The 24,454-nt window shown below is 41.0% G+C and overlaps 1 protein-coding gene across 1 annotated transcript; it reads right to left on the minus strand.

Annotated features, from left to right (window-relative positions):
• Positions 1–809: 809 nt before the first annotated feature.
• LOC117969066 (Fc receptor-like protein 5) lies at positions 810–24,454 on the minus strand. The gene is made up of 11 exons (XM_059011993.1): positions 24,350–24,454; positions 23,598–23,727; positions 17,543–17,578; positions 15,708–15,992; positions 13,206–13,463; positions 9,529–9,822; positions 7,116–7,394; positions 2,351–2,626; positions 1,740–1,841; positions 1,482–1,512; positions 810–990 (listed from the first exon to the last, which is right to left on the minus strand). The coding sequence occupies exons 1-11, from the start codon at positions 24,452–24,454 to the stop codon at positions 903–905; spliced, it is 1,884 nt and encodes a 627-aa protein (XP_058867976.1). The 3' UTR covers positions 810–902.

A 24,454-nucleotide genomic window follows, 5' to 3' on the forward strand; every position in this document is an offset into this window, starting at 1 on the left:
GGAGGGAGGGGATGGGTTAGAAGAGTTATTTTCTTTCTTTCTAATATTATATAGATGAATTGTCTTTATTATGTATGAGATATATTCTCCCTGTGTTGTCATGAATTTGTATATATTGTATATGTGTGTATGTGGGATTTTAACTGAAACCTCTGAGCCCTCATCATTTCATTCTGCAATGAATTCTCATCCTCAGCAGTTTCATTTCTATGCACTTTAGAATTTGGTCTTCCATATTATTTTTTTTATTCTAAATCCACAAGCGTTTGTCCCGGATGACCACTCCCGTGATGATCGCCGCTGCCATGACAACCGATGACATCACCCGCACATTCCGTATACTTCAGAACACTTTGAGTCATTTTTTGTAAGGCAGTATTAACGCTTTATTGTTTTCAGAAAATAACAACAATACGATTATCAGCTCAGCTGCTAGTGTGTACTAAACACAAGCTCAAATATTCCACTTCCACTCCAGTCTCTGGTAATGCAGCACTATTCCAGTTCCACTCCAGTCTATGGTAATGCAGCACTATTCCAGTTCCACTCCAGTCTCTGGTAATGCAGCACTATTCCAGTTCCACTCCAGTCTCTGGTAATGCAGCTCTATTCCAGTTCCACTCCAGTCTCTGGTAATGCAGCACTATTCCAGTTCCACTCCAGTCTATGGTAATGCAGCTCTATTCCAGTTCCACTCCAGTCTCTGGTAATGCAGCACTATTCCAGTTCCACTCCAGTCTCTGGTAATGCAGCACTATTCCAGTTCCACTCCAGTCTCTGGTAATGCAGCACTATTCCAGTTCCACTCCAGTCTCTGGTAATGCAGCACTATTCCAGTTCCACTCCAGTCTCTGGTAATGCAGCGCTATTCCAGTTCCACTCCAGTCTATGGTAATGCAGCACTATTCCAGTTCCACTCCAGTGTGCTGCACACGGCTGGAGAGCTCAATCCCCTCTGCTGACTGCTCCTGATCCTGATCCGAGGTTTTCCTGAGACAGATGTCAGAGACACACAAGGAGGGCTCAGAGTTTAACTGCAGCAATAACAAAAGCTTTAAAGGATGATGACACTTGCTTCAGAGGAATCAAGTCCCATTGAAATCAAAGAGTGCATTTCAGGGTAAGGAGCAGCTGTGTATCAACTGTAAAGACACTGTGTGGAGGCAGCAGCTTTGTGACATTACTGACAAAGGGTTATTATTAATACTCTAGATTGAAGAATCAAAGAATAAAGATTATGAGTCAAATATGTCAAAGCTTTAGATCTTTATCATCTGGAAACCAAAAAGCCAAATTAACCCCGTATAGCATCTTAGGACACAGGTCTAAGTGAAGGGCACTGTTAGAGTTTGTAAGAGGGATTCTTAAAGAGCTAATCAGAAAGTTTCCATCTCCATTTTCAGTGCTGTAAAGGATGATGACAGGTAGAGATAGCGAGTGCTGCCCCCTGTCTGTACACATACTGGATAATACTGACTTACCTTGACTTACCACCAGCGAGACACAGGGAACCTGGAAAAATATATACAGATTGTTCAGTTTCTTTCTTATAATTGTGTTAACAAAAATAAATACAAACTTGCAAAATGTTTATTTTGTAAATGAGCTGTGCATGTTTAATGATGAAATAATGATTCTTAATGAACTATCCCTAAGACTGGGCTGTGCTGTTTAAGAAGAAGCCTGCATGTGTGCTGTGACAGGCCAGGTGAAATGTGTGCACTGACTGGGAGTCTCACCTTGGATCCTGCAGTATTGAAGGAGCAGCAGAGTGAACACAATGAAATGAATCAGAGTGAAGCTCACTCTGTAGCCAATAGCAACAGCGCTGTGCCAGGACGCTGGGGGAAGGAAGGTACAGTATGAGTGTGTGCGAGTGACTTCCATACACTGTGACTGAGCTGATAGGGATTCAAGAACATTACCCTGCTCACACTCGCTCTATAGGAACAGCCTTCAACTTGCCACTCTAAATCTAAAACATTAGTGGGAAATATACACCACTGAATTTGCAAAGTATAAAAACAGTGTCTGTACTGTGCAGTATTTGTTCTCAATCCATTGTGTTGTAATTGCTGGTAATTCTGCAGTCTGTTTAGGCTCTATCTCTTCACACAGGAATATAATGGGTTCACATTTACAAAGAAATATAAATTTAGTGATTGCATTTCGGAAGTGGATTGTAATAATCATTCAATCCATTGTGTTGTAATCGCTGGTAATTCTGTGGTCTGTTTATTCTGTTTCTTCAGGGAATGGGAATATAATGGGATCACAATGTGACCTATTTTACTGTGAGATCACTTTCAATCATCAAGGACAGTCATTTAGGACGGGTTTGTAATCTTACTTTCCACTTCAATGTGTAGCTCCTGGCTGCTCTTCCTCACTCCCTGTGACTCCACAGCACACGTGTAGCTCCCAGTGTGGCTCTTCTCAGTGCTGGCTATGCTGTACAGTGCAGAGTCAGTGCTGTTAGTCACAGGCTCCCCGTCTCTCACAATGGTGTAGTGGAGTTCAGGGTGGGGGGTTTTGTTCACTGCTGCCTCACAGGTCAGGTTAAGAGCCTCTCCCTCCTTCACTGTGGCTCCTGGAGATGCTGTCAGAGTCACCCTGGAGAACAGAGCTATGAAAAGATGACATGAAGACAGGTTAGTGATTGTGAAGCTGTCTGACCAAGATACTCAAATCAATCAGAACCAGAGTCTTCCATAGAGTGGGATTCCCAAAGAGCCCCCTGCTCCTTAGAGAGACAGAGGCAGTGCTGGAGTATAGAGGCTCCTTAGAGAGACAGAGGCAGTGCTGGAGTATAGAGGCTCCTTAGAGAGACAGAGGCAGTGCTGGAGTATAGAGGCTCCTTAGACAGAGGCAGTGCTGGAGTATAGAGGCTCCTTAGAGAGACAGAGGCAGTGCTGGAGTATAGAGGCTCCTTAGAGAGACAGAGGCAGTGCTGGAGTATAGAGGCTCCTTAGAGAGACAGAGGCAGTGCTGGAGTATAGAGGCTCCTTTGAGAGACAGGCAGTGCTGGAGTATAGAGGCTCCTTAGAGAGACAGAGGCAGTGCTGGAGTATAGAGGCTCCTTAGAGAGACAGAGGCAGTGCTGGAGTATAGAGGCTCCTTAGAGAGACAGAGGCAGTGCTGGAGTATAGAGGCTCCTTAGACAGAGGCAGTGCTGGAGTATAGAGGCTCCTTAGAGAGACAGAGGCAGTGCTGGAGTATAGAGGCTCCTTAGAGAGACAGAGGCAGTGCTGGAGTATAGAGGCTCCTTAGAGAGACAGAGGCAGTGCTGGAGTATAGAGGCTCCTTTGAGAGACAGGCAGTGCTGGAGTATAGAGGCTCCTTAGAGAGACAGAGACAGTGCTGGAGTATAGAGGCTCCTTATCGTTAACACCAAATGTTTCAGTCAAGACAGGAACAAGCTACAAGAACAGGAAATTGAAACATCCCACAGCACCCTGCCCCCTCCCCTCCCCTTAGATATATCTGCACTGATAATCTGCAAGTCATTCAAATACCGCTATGAACCACAATGAGTTCAGTCCTCACTTACAACAATGTTAGTTATGAGTTTAAGCTCTCAAATCATTAAATACATCTTTTTTTCTTGGTATTGAAAAAAAAGCAATGAGATTATTTTTAAAATGGACAGCATTTACTGTAAATAGATATGCTTTGTCACAGTGTTCTATATAACATCTCTGTTCTATATAACATCACACAGTGTGGGAGAGTGGTAAATGGGGAGTATCAGTCTCTGTATTAGAAGGATCACTTTCCCATGATTTATGTCAGTGTTGATGTCTGGGCACTGTAACGGGGTGCAATTACAGTATTGAACCACTAGAGGTCATCACCACATTAGAACATAAGAAAGTTTCCAAACGAGAGGAGGCCATTCAGCCCATCTTGCTCGTTTGGTTGTTAGTAGCTTATTGATCCCAGAATCTCATCAAGCAGCTTCTTGAATGATCCCGGGGTGTCAGCTTCAATAACATTACTAGGGAGTTGGTTCCAGACCCTCACAATTCTCTGTGTAAAAAAAGTGCCTCCTATTTTCTGTTCTGAATGCCCCTTTATCTAATCTCCATTTGTGACCCCTGGTCCTTGTTATTATTATTATTATTTATTTCTTAGCAGACGCCCTTATCCAGGGCGACTTACAATCGCAAGCAAATACAAATACATTCAAGTGTTACAATATAAGTCATACAATAAGAACAAGAAATACAATAATTCTCAAGTGTGACAAACCACAATTCAATAATACAGCAGATAATAGTGAAAGTTACATCAGGATATGATTAAGTAGTGATAGTTACATCAGGATATGATTAAGTACAAAATACTACAGATTAAACACTTGGGAGATTACAATATTCTGAGGTACAGGATTAAATGCAGTAAAATAGGGGGCAGATAAGAGCAAAATAAAGCATATTTAAATGAAGGGTGATAGTGTCCCAGGATACAACAGAGGAGTTCTACAGGTGCTGTTTGAAGAGGTGAGTCTTAAGGAGGCGCCGGAATGTGGTCAGGGACTGGGCAGTCCTGACATCTGTAGGAAGGTCGTTCCACCACTGCGGAGCAAGGGTGGAGAAGGAGCGGGCTCGGGAGGCAGGGGAGCGTAGCGGAGGTAGAGCCAGTCTTCTAGTGCAGGCGGAGCGGAGAGGTCGAGTGGGGGTGTAGGGAGAGATGAGGGTCTGGAGGTAGCTGGGTGCAGTCTGATCAAGGCATCTGTAGGCTAGTACAAGAGTCTTGAACTGGATGCGAGCGGTGATCGGGAGCCAGTGGAGCGAGCGGAGTAGTGGAGTAGCGTGGGCGAAGCGAGGTAGAGAGAACACCAGGCGAGCAGCAGAGTTCTGGATGAGCTGGAGCGGACGGGTGGCGGACGCAGGGAGGCCAGCCAGGAGGGAGTTGCAGTAGTCTAGGCGGGAGAGTACCAGGGCCTGGACCAGGAGCTGGGTAGCATAGTTGGTGAGGAAGGGTCGGATTCTTCGGATGTTGCTCAGGAAGAATCTGCAAGTGCGTGCCAGAGTGGAGATGTGCTGGGAATAAGAGAGGCAGGGGTCCAGGGTGACTCCAAGGTTTTTAGCTGAGGAAGAGGGAGAGAGTGTGGTAGATTCCAGAGGAACAGAGATAGAGAGATCAGAGGAGGGGGAGGAGGAGGGAAAGAAAAGGAGGTCAGATTTAGAGAGGTTGAGTTTGAGGTGATGCGAGTGCATCCAGGAGGAAATAGCAGACAGACAGGTAGAGATACGGGAGGAGATGGTGGAGTCAGAGGTGGGGAAGGAGAGGAAAATCTGAGCATCATCAGCATAGAAATGGTATGAGAAACCATAGGATGCGATGAGGGGGCCCAGGGAGCGGGTGTAGAGAGAGAACAGGAGAGGACCCAAGACTGACCCTTGGGGGACTCCAGTCAAGAGAGGGTGAGGTGTGGAGGTTGCTCCACGCCAGGTTACCTGGTAAGTGCGGTTGGAGAGGTAGGAGGTTGTTTCTTTATTCCGGTCAAAAAAGTCCCCTGGGTCGACATTGTCTATACCTTTTAGGATTTTGAATGTTTGAATCAGATCACCGCGTAGTCTTCTTTGTTCAAGACTGAACAGATTCAATTATTTTAGCCTGTCTGCATACGACATACCTTTTAAACCCGGGATAATTCTGGTTGCTCTTCTTTGCACTCTTTCTAGAGCAGCAATATCCTTTTTGTAACGAGGTGACCAGAACTGAATACAATATTCTAGGCGAGGTCTTACTAATGCATTGTAAAGTTTTAACATTACTTCCCTTTATTTAAATTCAACACTTCTCACAATATATCCGAGCATCTTGTTGGACTTTTTTATAGGTTCCCCACAATGTCTAGATGACATTTTTTTTGAGTCAACATAAACTCCTAGGTCTTTTTCATAGTTTCCTTCTTCAATTTAAGTATTGAAAGACTTACCTGTGTTAATGATATAATAAGATTAACAAACCACTGAGAACAGGCGTTTTATTTAATCATTGATAGTTGTTAATTAGCAGAATATTTAAACCTCAAGGGAACAGAGGTCAACAAAGGAGTTTGGAGTTGCTACAAATGCTGGAAAATAAATAAATAAATAAATAAATAAATAAATAAATAAATCTGTGTGTACTTAAAGGGATTGTTTTGATAAATTGTGTGTAAAGCTGTCCTGTACTAACAGGGAGGGAAGAGAAGCGAGGCAGGATTTTGTTTTGTTTGTTCACTTTTCCTGGAATTGTTTAATAAAACTTTGTTTTGAATTATTTTCGAATCGTATTGTTCTTTTGTGATTTCCACACTGCCAGCCACGCTCCACAATCACTACAAGTGCAAAACAGACAGGAATATTTACAGCAGCTGACAAACAGGTACAAAAGAGAATCAGAAATCAGAAACAAATGAGACTGAAACTGAGATTAGGATAGCGAGTGATCATAATGGAGGCCCGTCTTATAATTGCTAGCGGTTGCAAACTAGGGTGTCCACCTGGCTCCAGATTTACAGGACACTTTGAGACAGAACGGGATTTCAAACGTGTCCCTCAACTGAAAGCGATGAATGTGTAAATGAAGCATTCCACCTTTGCTAAAGTGAATAATGGTGCTTAATTACCACGTGCATCAAATAAGTGTATAATTAGAATAAGAATGAATAAAATGCTGATGTATTTGTATTATTATTATTATGTATTTATATTTTGCAGCCACTTAGTCGCTATTTATTTTCTGTTCATCGATATTCAATCACCAATAATATGCAAATACTCTCCCAAGCAAAGCATCCTCCCGTTTCTCATCTATTCATCCACAGCAAATCATTATAGATCTGATGGGAAGCAGCTGATCAGTGTGACTTGTTTGCTCAGCACAGCAATCCTGCCACAGGATTAATCTCAGCAAAGGCGTAGCTAATTTATACATCAATTACTTTCAGTTTAAGGGGAATTCTGAAAATCCGTTCTGTCTCAAAGCGTCCGGTAAATCTGGAGCCAGATGGCCACCCTATTGCAAACAGGAGTTAGAAAATACATTTTTTTTCTTGTACTGATTTACAGCGGGGAACACTGAAGTCCATTAAGATCTCTTAAAGAGAAGACTGAACTCACCTCTCATAGTCAGTGACACAGAAGCACTCCTTTTCTTCAGCCCCGTCCCTGCTGCCTCCACCTCACACTGGTATCTCCCTGTGTCTCTCAGCCCTGCCGCTGGGATTGAGTGCTGATCCTGTGATCCCGCTCCTCTCACAGTCCCATTGTCTTTGCTATAGCGGTACTGCAGCTGTGTGCCCTGTTTATTTATGTGAGCCCCACACTGCAGAGACACAGCCTCTCCCTCCCACACTGAGGCACCAGGTAGCACTGTCAGAGTGGGTGTGCTGAACAGCTCTAAGGAATCAGAGAGAGAAAGAGGCATTTAATGATAAACAGGAATTTGCTTTTTTAAATTAAATTAATTAAAACACAGTATATAATCAGCCAAATAACTGTAATTGTGCTTTTAAAACCACTTGTTATGATGTAGCTACTTTACATGTGCATGTGTATCCCAGAGGGACATGAATACCTTCCCAGTGTGTGTTTGTGAACAGATAATCCCCCTGAACCTGACATCTCAGTGTCACTTTCTCTGATTCGTATATCTGGATTAGTGGTTATTCAGATATGAGACACCACACAGTACCCCAGGGCAGCCTTGTACCCCAGTCCTACATAACTAGTACAAACACAAGGAGCTTTGTACACAGGCAGATTCTCACAGTTAAAACATGCATGTAATACAACTGAACAGACATGTGAATAGAACATAGAGAAAGCAAAGAGCAGAAGAAAAGATAGACACACAGGCTTAGCAGCATGGCTTGTATTCACTGTCAGTGAAGCATCATTTTCATGTATATTTAAATATCAGACTTTAGTATGAATGTATTATAATGCTGTCTTATACAAGCTAGGGTAATACAGCTTGTATTGCATTATTCATGATCTACATGTAATATAGTCTGTTTATTTTAATTTTGTACCAAGTTTCTTGACAATTGGATAAGAGTTTCTCCAGATCTATGGATAAAAGCAGATGAGCGCTCCCACTCTCTCCCATTTACAGGGGATTGCATCACCAGCTGGGTTAATGACAGACACAGCATCATAGGAACTGATAGCTCATGAACACAAGCATTACAAGGGGATCCACACTGCTGACTGTCAGTGTTTGCAGACACTGCAGCTGTGCTGGGGAGGCCATCATACACATTGTGTTCTTATATCTGGAGAGCCGCTCATCCAGCTGTCATGAAGTTTGGTGTAAACATTATTTATCTGAAGTTATTGAGCCTATCAGATTATTAAGATATAGAGGTGGGGCATCTGTCTGTCACTCTTACATTGTTGCATATATCTGGAGAACCAGCTCTCTAGCTGTCATGAAACTTGCTATTACCATTATTTAGTTCAGGTTACTGAGAATATCAGATCCTGGATATTTAAGGGGGGTCTGTCTGTCCCTGCATCCATCCACCTGTGTGGTGCATTTCTACAGATCCATGTTCCTTTGTGGTGATGAAGAGCTAAGGGTGGGTTTTGTTGCACACACCCTTTAAGTGCTAAACCAGGCTTTTAAAATCAATTTTCATATCTTTGATTAGCTTTATTAAAATAATTACTAGAACATTGTTAATAATTACTACAAATGACTTGAATCTACTGGAATTACTTTTGTTTACTTGTCATAATAAAAGGTCATTATAACAGCCATTACTAGGAATTATGAAAAACCTTAAATGTGTTTAAATATCTTGAATGACTCAGTAAAAAAAAAAATTATAACTTTAAATTATTTCAAATGACTATAAATGACTTCAAGTCTACAAAGTCGTCCTCTTCAAGATGATATTCTACTAATGACTTGTTTGACCCATTGCAGGCTCTACTTGTGATACAGTAGGAATAGCAGCAGTGTGACCCATTGCAGGCTCTACTTGTGATACAGTAGGAATAGCAGCAGTGTGACCCATTGCAGGCTCTACTTGTGATACAGTAGGAATAGCAGCAGGGTGACCCATTGCAGGCTCTACTTGTATATTTTGAGTGAAGATAATTAATGAGGAATCTCTCTCAATATGATTATGACGTTGAACACAAACATAAAAAGTGGAGGTCTGTGGTCAATCAGGCAGCAATTAGTCCATTTTACAGTAGCTTTTGTTAATAAACTCACCAGACACAGTCAGTGTAACAGGATCGCTGTGTTAATAAACTCACCAGACACAGTCAGTGTAACAGGATCACTGTGTTAATAAACTCACCAGACACAGTCAGTGTAACAGGATCGCTGTGTTAATAAACTCACCAGACACAGTCAGTGTAACAGGATCGCTGTGTTAATACTCACCAGACACAGTCAGTGTAACAGGATCACTGTGTTAATAAACTCACCAAACACAGTCAGTATAACAGGATCACTGTGTTAATAAACTCACCAGACACAGTCAGTGTAACAGGATCGCTGTGTTAATAAACTCACCAGACACAGTTAATGTCACTTTATCACTGAGCTGAGAGGAACGTGGTGGATCTCCTCTTTGCCCTCGACAGCAGTACTGGCCCTGGTCAGACACAGCAGCTGCAGTGATTGTGTAGCTGTCACCAGTTATACTGCGTCCAGCAGTCTGGAGCAGTGGAGTGTCCTCACTGTCTTTGTACCAGAGATATTTCCAGCCAGCAGAACCCCCCTCAACCCCACACCTCAGAGTGACTGTCTCCCCGGTGAATATCTCTGGGAATGGAGGCTCCAGGGTGAGTGTAGTCTGGGGCAGCTCTGTAGAAACAGAGAAGATGACAGAATTAGGATCTCTACTGCAGAGAGAGAGAGAGAGAGAGAGAGAGAGAGAGAGAGAGAGAGAGAGAGAGAGAGAGAGAGAGAGAGAGAGAGAGAGAGAGAGAGAGAGATACTGTTAGTGTGCACTATCAATGGAGTAACCAGAATATGACATTTTAACAGAAGGCTGAAATACAAATTGGTAGAAATGCTGATTATAGTCTGTAAATATATGAAATATTCTCATATTTCAATTCATTGTAGCTGAACTGTAGTAGCAATGCAGTGGCAATGGAGTCACCACCAGGGGGCAGCACTGCATTCAGTACTCAGAGGGATTCATTATTTAAATATCTAATATGACAGTCATTTCTGACTGAAGCAGACAACAAATGAATACTAAGCAGCGCTTTTAACCCCATCTTTTTATTCCCTTTACTGACATTATCACAGGCCCCTCTTTTATTGTGATGGGAATGTTTGGTAGAGTGCAGAGTGCCAGTAAGAAGCATAAAGCATTCTACACGGGAAAGCTTTGGGGTGCTGGTTTGTTTATTTTGAAGTGTTTGTAGGGTTTTGCTTGTTTATTTTGAAGTGTTTGTAGGGTTTGACTTGTTTATTTTGAAGTGTTTGTAGGGTTTTGCTTGTTTATTTTGAAGTGTTTGTAGGGTTTGACTTGTTTGTTTTGAAGTGTTTGTAGGGTTTTGCTTGTTTATTTTGAAGTGTTTGTAGGGTTTTGCTTGTTTATTTTGAAGTGTTTGTAGGGTTTGACTTGTTTGTTTTGAAGTGTTTGTAGGGTTTTGCTTGTTTATTTTGAAGTGTTTGTAGGGTTTTGCTTGTTTATTTTGAAGTGTTTGTAGGGTTTTGCTTGTTTATTTTGAAGTGTTTGTTGGGTTTTGTTTGTTTATTTTGAAGTGTTTGTAGGGTTTTGCTTGTTCATTTTGAAGTGTTTGTAGGGGTTTGCTTGTTTATTTTGAAGTGTATGTAGGGTTTTGCTTGTTTATTTTGAAGTGTTTGTAGGGTTTTACTTGTTTGTTTTGAAGTGTTTGTAGGGTTTTGCTTGTTTATTTTGAAGTGTTTGTAGGGTTTTGTTTGTTTATTTTGAAGTGTTTGTAGGGTTTTGCTTGTTTATTTTGAAGTGTTTGTAGGGTTTTGCTTGTTTATTTTGAAGTGTTTGTAGGGTTTTGCTTGTTTATTTTGAAGTGTTTGTAGGGTTTTGCTTGTTTATTTTGAAGTGTTTGTAGGGTTTTGCTTGTCTATTTTGAAGTGTTTGTAGGGTTTTGCTTGTTTGTTTTGAAGTGTTTGTAGGGTTTTGTTTGTTTGTTTTGAAGTGTTTGTAGGGTTTTGCTTGTTTATTTTGAAGTGTTTGTAGGGTTTGACTTGTTTGTTTTGAAGTGTTTGTAGGGTTTTGCTTGTTTATTTTGAAGTGTTTGTAGGGTTTTGCTTGTTTATTTTGAAGTGTTTGTAGGGTTTTGCTTGTTTATTTTGAAGTGTTTGTTGGGTTTTGTTTGTTTATTTTGAAGTGTTTGTAGGGTTTTGCTTGTTCATTTTGAAGTGTTTGTAGGGGTTTGCTTGTTTATTTTGAAGTGTATGTAGGGTTTTGCTTGTTTATTTTGAAGTGTTTGTAGGGTTTTACTTGTTTGTTTTGAAGTGTTTGTAGGGTTTTGCTTGTTTATTTTGAAGTGTTTGTAGGGTTTTGTTTGTTTATTTTGAAGTGTTTGTAGGGTTTTGCTTGTTTATTTTGAAGTGTTTGTAGGGTTTTGCTTGTTTATTTTGAAGTGTTTGTAGGGTTTTGCTTGTTTATTTTGAAGTGTTTGTAGGGTTTTGCTTGTTTATTTTGAAGTGTTTGTAGGGTTTTGCTTGTCTATTTTGAAGTGTTTGTAGGGTTTTGCTTGTTTGTTTTGAAGTGTTTGTAGGGTTTTGTTTGTTTGTTTTGAAGTGTTTGTAGGGTTTTGCTTGTTTGTTTTGAAGTGTTTGTAGGGTTTTGTTTGTTTGTTTTGAAGTGTTTGTAGGGGTTTGCTTGTTCATTTTGAAGTGTTTGTAGGGGTTTGCTTGTTTATTTTGAAGTGTATGTAGGGTTTTGCTTGTTTATTTTGAAGTGTTTGTAGGGTTTTGCTTGTTTATTTTGAAGTGTTTGTAGGGTTTTGCTTGTTTATTTTGAAGTGCTTGTAGGGTTTTGCTTGTCTATTTTGAAGTGTTTGTAGGGTTTTGCTTGTTTATTTTGAAGTGTTTGTAGGGTTTTGTTTGACCTGTTTATTTGTTTCAGTCTTTTGATTTGGTTTGTTTGTAAATAATAAAAGTGTGCAGGAGCGCACTGCTTGCAATTCCCTTGACCGCATGCCTCTTTGACACACCCTCCTAATAAAGCAGGTGAATCTAATATGTGATTGTATTGAAGGCACTCCAGCGGCATATCACTGTGTTTTTACTGACATGTCAATGGTTCTGATTCGCTGTGTTGCTGCTCCTGTGTGGCGTTTATAATTATGACTCATTATCACTCTGAATGATACTCTGCTGCTGCTTTGATTTTTAATATAATAATATAACTCACATGACTTACATGTTTAGTATCTGTGTCTTTCTTGGGTATTCTGTTTCATACTGTGTGTGTGTCACAGTAAAGTGAACAGGTATGTATTCTATTTAAAACTATTTCATTTGGGCAGAATCTCTTATGTGGAGGGAGGCTGTGTGGTCCCACCTCAGTCACTGACTCATTGTGTGACCCTGAGCAAGACACTTAACCTCCCTGTGCTCCGTCTTTCGGGTGAGACGTAGTTGTAAGTGACTCTGCAGCTGATGCATAGTTCACACACCCTAGTCTCTGTAAGACGCCTTGGATAAAGGAGTCTGCTAAATAAAGAAATAATAATGCGGCACAATCTGCAGTGTAATAATGTATAGGACCAATTTCTTATATCCAATCTGCACCCATACATACAGTATATGGGCGGGACACTCCGCCACAGGACTCTATCTGTTAGAATGAACCTACCTCTCACTGACACCCGCACCTCTGCAGAGTCACATTAACACAGCTGGAATAGACTCCAGTGTGAATGTATCTGTGAGACATTACAGACAGAGAAGGGGGTGAGGACTCTCTCTGTTAGAATGAACCTACCTCTCACTGACACCCGCACCTCTGCAGAGTCACATTAACACAGCTGGAACAGACTCCAGTGTGAATGTATCTGTGAGACATTACAGACAGAGAAGAGGGCGAGGACTCTCTCTGTTAGAATGAACCTACCTCTCACTGACACCCGCACCTCTGCAGTCACATTAACACAGCTGGAATAGACTCCAGTGTGAATGTATCTGTGAGACATTACAGACAGAGAAGGGGGTGAGGACTCTCTCAGTTAGAATGAACCTACCTCTCACTGACACCCGCACCTCTGCAGAGTCACCAGAGTAAGTGGAGGAGCTCCACCATGCTCTGCACTTGTAGGACCCCTCGTCACTCTCTGAAACACGATCCACACTCAGCTCTGTATCTGCCCTGGATTGTAACACTTTATTATCTTTATAAAAGACAACCCTGGTAGCTGTATAACCCCGGACACGACACCTCAGAGTCAGAACGTCTCCCTCAATCACAGGCTGGGGAGGAGTCTGCAGGATCACCCATTGATCTGAAAAGACAGAAAGAGTTCAGATCAGCAGGGCTGAGAGACGGCTCAGGATTGAGGAGTCTGCAGCATCACCCATTTATTTTGTATTATTGTCTATTATTGTGTTATGATTTAAAAGGTATTGCTTGGGTTATGTAGCACAGGTGATTTCATGTATTATTGTTGATTTAAATGTGGTCTGGCAGAGGCGGTGTTAGTAGCTCGTCTCTGACAGACAGCTCGTAAGAATGCACGGTCAGCAGTCAGTGATTATTGACAAATTGACTGTCAGCCATGCAAATTAAAAACTCTCGTGCAGAATGTGAGATGGTCACATGTATAAAGACCCGTATCTCTGGCTGCATGGTGAGGGTTGTTCTGAGGTGGAACGTAAAGAAAAGGATGAACTTAAAATAGAAACAGCTTCTACACCCGTGTGATACGTGTGTGTGTGTCAGTGTTTGTGTCCGTCTCTGTTTTGGCCGTCGTGTCGTTTTGTTTTCTGTACAGTGTTTGTTTTGTTTAACTATTTTATTTAATAAATACACGCATCAGCGCTTCACTCGTAGTACTGCGTCCATTCTCTTCCTGGTCTGACGTCACCACCAAGGCATCTGATCAGGGGCGCTGGAACTAGGGGTGCTGGGGGTGCGGAAGCGAATGAAATTGTACCTCTTAAATATTTACAGACAAGATATTACTAAGTATATACTGTATTTAGTTCATATGCATTATATACACTTTAAAACATAAAAGATATATATTTGTAATACTAATATATTGTATTACAAACAATGGAATGTGCATGATAATTAATATTAACAAATGCTTCAGGGTTTGTTTCTGAACACAACAATCACATAATAAATTGCCCACAAGCCATTTTGGATTTGCAGCATTTTACTGATCAGTTATGTTCTGAACCCTCCTTCCGTGTGAACTGTGACGCACAATACACGATCACCATACATAGTATAGTTGTGAATACACTAAGGGAGCTGCATCTGAACAAACACAAAGTAACGGCAGTGTTTAGTGTTTCTATTTGTATGTGATTTACCCCAGCGTTCTGTTTCCATGTTGAAATCCCTAGTTAAGGGAGTTACAGTATCTGGGAGATCCTGTTCATGATTATTAGGCTGTTATCTTGTATATATTGAGTGATGAAATGGTTGAATCGATTGTATAGAAATGTGCCGTTCTCCTCCTGATGACGCTGTGATGAGAGCCCCGCCCCTAGATATACGTGCGCTGCATTGTTATTAGTTTTGGTGTTTGTCATTGGTTTGTTTTGTAAATATTGTATAGTGTTTGTTTATATGCAGGCTGGTGACAGCCGTCCGCTATTTAGTATTGTCTGGTTTGGTTTGGCAGGGAGGGGGTTAAATTCCTCCCTGCCAATGTTTTCTTATTCATTTTTATATAAAGTTATTGTTTTAAACGTATTCCAGACCCCTGGTGTCTTGTTTTGAACTCTCACTTCCACTGACATTGTTGCTCCAGTAACCGGGTTATTTTTTTTAATTATTATTTTTTTTTTTAATTTAGTCATCGCCAATTTTTTTTACAAAAGTTTTCTCCCCAATTTAGCATGCCCAATTATTATCTGTATCCTCGGCTCACCGCTCACAACCCCCCGCCGAATCGGGAAACGGCGGCTGGAACACGCGTCCTCCGAAACGTGCTCCTGCCAAGCCACATTTTTCGCACTGCAGATCCACAGCAATGCCATCAGACCTATAGTGCGGGAGGACAACACAGATCTGGCAGCTCCACTGCAGAACCACAGGCGCCCTATCGGCCACAGCCATGGATTCCCCTGCCGACCTAAGCCCTCCATACCCGGGCAGCGCTCAGCCAGTTGTGCGTCGCCCCCTAGGCACTCCCGGTCACGGTCGGCTGTGACATAGCCTGGATTCGAACATGCAATCTCCAGGCTATAGGCACTCCTGCACTCTACGCGGAGAGCCTTTACTGGATGCGCCACTCGGGAGCCCCGTCATTAACCAGGTTTCTAAAGGTGGAGCAGCAAAGACACTACAGAGGTTACTCCAGTGCAGAACCACCACGCTGCAATACTGTTCTTACACAGCTGCTACTTGAAAACAGTGATGTGAGCAGCAACAATTCATACTGACTGGAGATCCACAGACAGCTTTACTCAAATCAGCAAGCCGATAAGTATCTTACAATACTCTCTCAGACAATCCGAGTGCAGGATTATTCAACAGGGTCTGAATATTATCTATAATGTAAATGACTTACTGGATACAGTTAAGGTGACAGTATTACTGCGCTCCTGTCCTGATGCAGACTCACACCAGTACACTCCACTGTGGTTATACTGGGGGGTACTGATTGTGCAGCCAACACTGTTCCCCATGCTGGGTGAGGGTTTCTGGCACACTGCCTGTTCTTGACCCTTTCGGTACTGTTTAAACCTCCAGTCAGCAGAGTCCCCCTCCACCTCACAGCTCAGGGTGACTGTCTCTCCTGGGAATATCTGTGCCCAGGCAGGCTGCAGGGTTAGGACAGCCTGAGGATGACCCTCTGAAACAGAGAATAGGATAGGATTAGAACACATTCCCCTACAATCAAGTAGGAAACTGCAAGTGGAGAGAGATTCCAGCCCCCAGCAGCATCTCTGCAGTGATACAGTAGGAATAGCAGCAGCGTGACCCATTGCAGGCTCTACTTGTGATACAGTAGGAATAGCAGCAGTGTGATCCATTGCAGGCTCTACTTGTGATACAGTAGGAATAGCAGCAGTGTGACCCATTGCAGGCTCTACTTGTGATACAGTAGGAATAGCAGCAGTGTGACCCATTGCAGGCTCTACTTGTGATACAGTAGGAATAGCAGCAGTGTGACCCATTGCAGGCCCTACTTGTGATACAGGAGGAATAGCAGCAGAGTGATCCATTGCAGGCTCTACTTGTGATACAGTAAGAATAGCAGCAGTGTGACCCATTGCAGGCTCTACTTGTGATACAGTAGGAATAGCAGCAGTGTGACCCATTGCAGACTCTACTTGTGATACAGTAGGAATAGCAGCAGTGTGATCCATTGCAGGCTCTACTTGTGATACAGTAGGAATAGCAGCAGTGTGACCCATTGCAGGCTCTACTTGTGATACAGTAGGAATAGCAGCAGTGTGATCCATTGCAGGCTCTACTTGTGATACAGTAGGAATAGCAGCAGTGTGATCCATTGCAGGCTCTACTTGTGATACAGTAGGAATAGCAGCAGTGTGACCCATTGCAGGCTCTACTTGTGATACAGTAGGAATAGCAGCAGTGTGATCCATTGCAGGCTCTACTTGTGATACAGTAAGAATAGCAGCAGTGTGATCCATTGCAGACTCTACTTGTATGTTTTGAGTAGGGCTGCAAAGAAGGGTACATTTGACCTTTGAAGGTTCGGAACACATTACAGAAGGAAGGTTCGAACCGTCGATGGTACTCATTTGCATAATTTATTGGTGATGTCATCATAGTGCATTGTTTATATTTGATTGAAAATCCTATTATTTTACAAGTAATCCATATAAATGGCTGGGATGGGATAAAACATACAGTGAGTGAACCCGTATGACGAACCTTCAAAGGTTTAAAACAATCTTCGAATCCCTGGCTAGCGAACAAACTTTCGGACACAGCCCTAGTTTTGACTGAAAAGAATTCATGAGGAATCTCTCTCCGTATGATTATGGCCTTGAAAATAGAAAGTGGTCTGTGTTTAAATTTCCAATCAAGCAGCAATTAGTCAAAGTTTCTTTCTTTTTATGAATCAGGGAACATGTTTATGATAAGTGGGAGGATTACTGTTCTTAAAAGGCATCCAGATATTCTGTCTGGTTAGCAGTTAGCCAAAATAATATTCTCATTCAAAAGCTTTCCAGCAACCACACATAGCCTCTAGGTGGAGGACAGTATGGCTTTTTGCTGGAGTCATTCTTTTTTTTATTTAACTAAGTTACATTGTTATATTGGTGAGAAGAAAATGAAAGCTGATTTCAAGAATCTGTTTATTTTACAGATGATCAGGAATCAGGATGATAATCTCTTCACTTTGTGAATGCATGTAAGCTGTTCTGTTACCTTCATACTGTCTGGAGGAGCTCACTACAGTCAGCACTGAAAAACACAAGAGAGACAGTCAGGGACTAGACCCTTATAAAAGCACCACAGTCATGTTGCTGTTTCCAATGCTTTTACCATTGTTATACCGTGCTCATCAGTTATAGGTGCTGCCATACATACATGTAACATGTGCTAACACAGGGAGAAGTAAGAGACAGCGCCATCTAGTGATCGGACACTTTTGATCAGGTTTTCCTTCTCTTGTTTTGTTAGTAACACACTGCTGTGCACTACTTGGTGCTGGTGTATATAATAATATAAAGACACTCTAATCTAGCCTATATTAAATATGTATATGACAGGCAGCTCCTGAATTCATAGTCAAAGCACCTTAACACCTTAACTTTTTTTTACATATCTTTATTTTTAGCAAAGGCAATTTCAACGTCACCCAGTCTGACCCAATCTCCTGTGAAAAGCATGCAGACCTTATTTATACCAGCTTCAGTAGCCAATCCCTATTAAACCTAGATTTGTATTGGACAATTCAAATAATAACGATGGTTATCAATAATTCAAAAGAGAAGTCACAATACAATCATTTGTGGTGTCTAATTCACCACAGTTTACATCTTTATATATCTAACAGTAAACAGACCTCAAAGTTATGCTTGCTTGTGCTATAATCACAGTTGTCTGATTCTAGAGAGATTATTGATTACTTTTATGATTAATTATCTATGAAGAATTACAGCTTAATTTTTAATGCAGTGTGTATTTTTGTCCTTTCTATTCATTTCTATTTTTGATTTTTGTATGCGTTTTGTATAAATCTGTCTAGCTGGAGTCCATTTATAGCAGTTGTTATGTACGTGTAATGATCTGTAACTGTATATATTTGTGTGATTCTTGCTTATAGCAGTTGTTATGTGTGTGTAATGATCTGTAATTGTATATATTTGTGTGATTCTTGTTTATAGCAGTTGTTATGTACGTGTAATGATCTGTAATTGTATATATTTGTGTGATTCTTGTTTATAGCAGTTGTTATGTGTGTGTAATGATCTGTAATTGTATATATTTGTGTGATTCTTGTTTATAGCAGTTGTTATGTATGTGTAATGATCTGTAATTGTATATATTTGTGTGATTCTTGTTTATAGCAGTTATGTATGTGTAATGATCTGTAATTGTATATATTTGTGTGATTCTTGTATATAGCAGTTGTTATGTGTGTGTAATGATCTGTAATTGTATATATTTGTGTGATTCTTGTTTATAGCAGTTGTTATGTGTGTGTAATGATCTGTAATTGTATATATTTGAGTGATTCTTGTTTATAGCAGTTGTTATGTGTGTGTAATGATCTGTAATTGTATATATTTGTGTGATTCTTGTTTATAGCAGTTGTTATGTGTGTGTAATGATCTGTAATTGTATATATTTGTGTGATTCTTGTTTATAGCAGTTGTTATGTGTGTGTAATGATCTGTAATTGTATATATTTGTGTGATTCTTGTTTATAGCAGTTGTTATGTGTGTGAATGCACTGAAGCGTCTGTTTTTGACTTTTTAAAAAAATATGTACAATAAAATAAAATGATAAAAACTGCACTTGGTTTCATCCATGTGGAGATGCCGATGTTTCCGTACATGTGGAATATTTTGGTGTGATGCATTTTACTGGATCACATGTGATGTTTGTTTTGAAACGTTTAAAAACCTTTAAAAGAAACCTGGTAGTCGTGTGTTTATTGTTCATGCTCCTCCAAAGAGTGAATATTTACATTCCGATTTGATTGTTCTTTGCTATTATGCTAATGTTAAAACAATAAAAAATTGTCCACAAAATATATATATATATATATAGAATAAATGAAATACAAGCCGCTGGTTTTCAGGTTCCTATAATTGATTGTACATCGCAATCAATTTAGCAATCTTAGAATCCTTGCACACACAAGTGTTTTATTCTTTAGCATGCTTCCTTGTCATTTACCATGTTATACTTTTACTATGGACCATGCAGTACCACACTTCCATTTCATTTACCATACATTGGCTTGTTTTACTACACTTTTACCATGACACTACCATGAAAACACAGTGCTCCTCACTTCCCTGTGCTTTACCATGTGCTTCCCTGCTTCACCATGCCTACAGTATGTTTTAAAATACTCCATTTCATTTACCTGGCTTGCACACTCTGCTTTTACCATGCCATTTCCACAAGACACCACCTCAAAATATATATTTTGAATTATGATCAAGTCTTCAGACCCAGAATCTTTCACTCTAACTGTCCCCAAACCAGATGGATAATCAGCAGCATGTTTAATAAAGCACCAGCAATAATACTTACATATCAGTGCAGCGACTTCACAAGCCTGCATTCTGTCTGGAGACACTTTCAGAAAGATGAGCTCAGGGTAGAAACTTCAGTTTAGAAGCTGTAGACATATCGGTTCCTCCCACTGTGCCTATTTATTAAATGACCACAAACCTATTTCTAATGCCTTTTTTTTTTGTCATCTGACAGAACATTAGCCACGTGATGTCATTTTCGGGATTATTTATTTTTACACTTGGCACCTAACAACTTCTTCATTATATTTAAGAAGTTTAAACTTCTGTTATCCAGCTGGCTGCTGTAAGCATGAACCCTCCAGAGTCTCGAATAGAAATGTAGGAATGTGCTGCCACTCAGTAGTTGGGGTGGGTTTAAAGTATTGTAACGATCCTCGCGTCGTCAGTGAAGTAAGACTCGAGGAGACCAGATGGGATTCCAAACAAAATGACAGAACAGCGAATCCCTGTCTGGGGCCGGGGTTCACTCCAAAATAATAAAAAAGTTACTGCCCTCTCACTTCACGGTCTTCATCTCACTCTCCCTCACATGCACTCTTCCTTCTCACGCACTCTCATTCTCTTCAGACTCACTCTCATTCTCTTCAGACTCACTCTGGGTTCTTTCACTGCTTCACAGCTAGAGGCCTTCTCTCGTGCCTCCCTCCCTGCTTCATAGCTAGAGGCCTTCTCTCGTGCCTCCCTCCCTGCTTCACAGCTAGAGGCCTTCTCTCGTGCCTCCCTCACTGCTTCACAGCTAGAGGCCTTCTCTCGTGCCTCCCTCCCTGCTTCACAGCTAGAGGCCTTCTCTCGTGCCTCCCTCACTGCTTCACAGCTAGAGGCCTTCTCTCGTGCCTTAGAATCTAACAGCTTCTTTATTGTATTTAAGAAGATAAAATTTCTGTTAACCAGCTGGCTGCTGGAAAACAAGAACACTTTACTCAAAAACTAGTCTGGTAAAACCACTGTTCAACTGAGGAGATTAAAAACACTTCTCTACACAGAGAGTGCTGACACACACACAGGCACACACACAAACAGGCATACACACACACACACAGTACAAAACTATAGTAATGACACTATTGTTCTGTATAAATCTACACGTATATAAATGTTATATTGTTCAGTAGAAGTTTATAGGAATGTCTATCAAACTTATATTGAGTCTTGTCCATTGTACCTACACCTCAAAGCAGAAATCTGACAGAAATATTAATGATTTTATATATATATATATATACACACACACACACACACACACACACACCACAGCTTTGCAACAGATCTTTGTTAATCTAGCTGAATAAATAAATAAATGAATGAATGAATGAATGAATGAATGAATAATTCCTGGGGGATGCTGCAACCCCAAAAAGTCAGTCACAATAATAATAACACAGTGTAACAATTTTTTTTTTTTTTTGGTTCCTGGGTAGTAAGTGTTATTTCCTAATTGCTTATACCTTAAAAGTATAGAAAATGGCTATTATTCCCCACAAACTTTGCTTTTGTGACCAGGACAGTGATATTTTGAAATTTACCTATTTTCCAGAACATTCCAGATAGATTCAGCGCTGAGTAAACTTGGAGTAACTTCTAGAACTTTCTAGAACTTTCCAGTAATATAAATAGTAGTATAAATACAGGGACCTTAAGCCCACCAGTTCAGTTTAGTTCCAGCTGCCTAAGTGGATACATATCTGCATTTTTCTGAGATGGCATCAAGAGGCTGCAATGGTGGCATTCCTGATGGGTCTCCAAGGCGGTTTTACCAAGTTTCCCTGCTATCTTTGCCTTTGGGACAGCAGGGACACCAAGGCGCACTACCACAGGCAGGACTGGCCACAGCAGACCGAGTTCTCTGTGGGGAGGAACAACGTCAAGTGGGAGCCACTGGTGGACCCCTGGAAGGTGCTGATGCCACCACTGCACATCAAATTGGTCCTTATGAAACAATTTGTCAGAGCTCTAGATAAGGAGTCGGCAGCCTTCAAGTACCTTCAAGACTTCTTCCCTAAGCTGTCTGAGGCAAAGGTCAAAGCCGGTGTCTTTGTCGGACCACAGATAAAGAAGATCCTGGAGTGCAATGACTTCCCCAAGAAGCTCACTAGTAAGGAGAAAGCGGCTTGGAACAGCTTTGTCGCAGTGGTTCGGGGCTTCCTGGGCAATCACAAGGCCGAAAACTACGTGGAGCTGGTTGAGCCTCTGGTGAAGAACTACGGCACAATGGGCTGTAGGATGTCCCTCAAAGTCCATATCCTTGATGCTCATCTTGATAAATTCAAGGAGAACATGGGAGCGTACTCAGAGGAGCAAGGCGAGCGCTTCCACCAGGATATACTGGACTTTGAACGCCGCTACCAAGGACAGTATAACGAGAACATGATGGGAGACTACACAAGGGGGCTGATTCGTGAAAGTGATTTACAGTATAATCGTAAATCTCGAAAAACTACTCACTTCTAAATCTTTTGTAGTCATTTTTGTATTACTTTAGTATAAATACATGTTAATTTGGATTCATATGTTGTTTTTTTCTGACTTTATGTGAACGAAAAGACACAAATTCGCCCGTTTTCTCATTGGAAATAGGTCAATTTCAAAATATCACTGTCCTGGTCACAAAAGCAAAGTTTGTGGGGAATAATAGCCATTTTCTATACTTTTGAGGCATAAGCAATTAGGAAATAACACTTACTACCCAGGAACAAAAATTGTGTTACATAGTGTAATAATAATAATAATAATCAACTAAACAAAAGAAAATAAATCAACATATTTGTCTACTGCTTTACCTTTCTACATGAATCTGTGTATATAATCAGTTTATCATCATACAATATGAAACATATCTAGAATTGTCTTTATTTTGCCATGTTCTTACCATGGTTTTCTTTTACAGTTAACTTTTCTAAGGAGCAGAGCAGACCTCGTCATCTAAAGATGATTGAGGACATGTTTGGTATGAAGCTGCTCAGCTCAATCTCCCCTTTTCAGAATCCCCTCTTGGCAGTTTAACAGGGGGTGCAGGGCTGCATTCCAGTATTCAGGCTCAGTTTAAACCCTGCCTGCCTTCACTTCCTCTCACTAACCACACACACGTATTTCCTTCTCAGAAATGAACACAGAGCTGACTGACCGCAGAAAAGGAGAAGTGTGTTCTGTTTTTGAGATGACATCTGCAGTGAACAGCACTGTGAGGTCCACTTTGTATCTATAATACAGATCTATCTAGAGATCTGTATCTACAGTAAACCCTGTATTTACACACACTCATCTGCAGTGAACAGCACTGTGAGGTCCACTTTGTATCTATAATCTATTGTCAATGTAAAAAAACAAGTTAGAAAAACATAACAGCTGTTTAAAGGGGTGATATCAAACACAAAAGCCCAAGTTAGGAGAAGCAATTAGGCCAATCTTGTCAAGCATCAAGCAAATAGGCACACTTGGAAAGGTGCTGGGGCCCAAGATTCACACAGTTCTTGCTTCTAACTTGGCGCCTTTTTTTGATCGCTTCGCTCCACTTTATCGCTCCACTTGAAATGCTCTCTGTATGACTAAGTGACTGAGACACACACACCGAGAACCATTATTGAAGCACTATTCGTTTATTTATTGAAAGGCTGCGCTAAAACTCACCGGAGGGGGGTTATTAATCCCGGCTAATAAATAAATAATTATAATCAGTTATAACCTAAAAATTTGATTCTCACACACACACTGTCTACAACATTGACATTTAATGAGTAGGGGGTGGGGGACAAGAGGGGCGCTCCGATTGGCTGGCTGGGTGCAGCGGGAAGGTGAGTTTTAGCTTGCTGGGCAGACATTTTGAAGAAGAGAGTGAGAGTCTGAGAGAGAGAAAGAGAGAGAGAGAGAGACACAATCACATCTGATAAATATTCTTTTCACCAAGGTATGTAAAATGTTCCAAACGTGTCTAAACGTCACAACAGCAGCAGCAGCGCCATCTACTGGAGAAAACCCAGACACACACGTTGAAACAATGATCCAGTTCAATATCTACAAAGAATGAACAAGAAACTATTATCGAAGTCCCCGAAAAAGAATTATACAAAACGGTTTGAAATCAATGTTTAATTGTTAATCTAACAATGTTAGTTACTGTGGAACTACTTCTCTCAGTGGAAGGGGAGACACATAACAAATATTAAATAAAGTTTAAAGTCTTCTTCATTTACCAACAACAACACACTCACAGCCCAATTTAATAATAGGAATAATACACTCCAGGGTGTGTGTGTGTTATCATGAGATATATCACCACTTCCTGGGCAGTTGAAGGACTCCACTTCGTCTAGTGCCTCACAACGCACCCAAGGCGTGGTGATATTACCTCATGATAACACACACACCCTGTCGTGTATTACTGCTTAATTAATGTAGTCATTAGGTTTAGATGTCACATTCCTTTGTTATCACTGTATTGATTTAGATATTCAGGTTGGATACCTCGGGATCCTTATTGAGAAGCCAGCGGAACTCCAGCGTTTCTCCGACCCAGCGAAGGAAGCGTTTGTCCCGGATAACCACTCCCGTGATGATCGGCGCTGCCAT

This window comes from Acipenser ruthenus, chromosome 43 (assembly GCF_902713425.1).
Source record: "Acipenser ruthenus chromosome 43, fAciRut3.2 maternal haplotype, whole genome shotgun sequence".
In the NCBI taxonomy this organism is placed as follows: Eukaryota; Metazoa; Chordata; class Actinopteri; order Acipenseriformes; family Acipenseridae; genus Acipenser; species Acipenser ruthenus.

Bases quoted from the DNA above. Each gene is read 5' to 3' on its own strand.
- LOC117969066 (XM_059011993.1), bottom strand. From the start codon at position 24,454: ATGGCAGCGCCGATCATCACGGGAGTGGTTATCCGGGACAAACGCTTC. The intron at 7,395-9,528 runs GTGAGTTTATTA...CTGATTCCTTAG, and splicing joins AGTGACATTAACTGTGTCTG to AGCTGTTCAGCACACCCACT. The intron at 1,513-1,739 runs GTGAGACTCCCA...ATATTTTTCCAG, and splicing joins TCAATACTGCAGGATCCAAG to GTTCCCTGTGTCTCGCTGGT.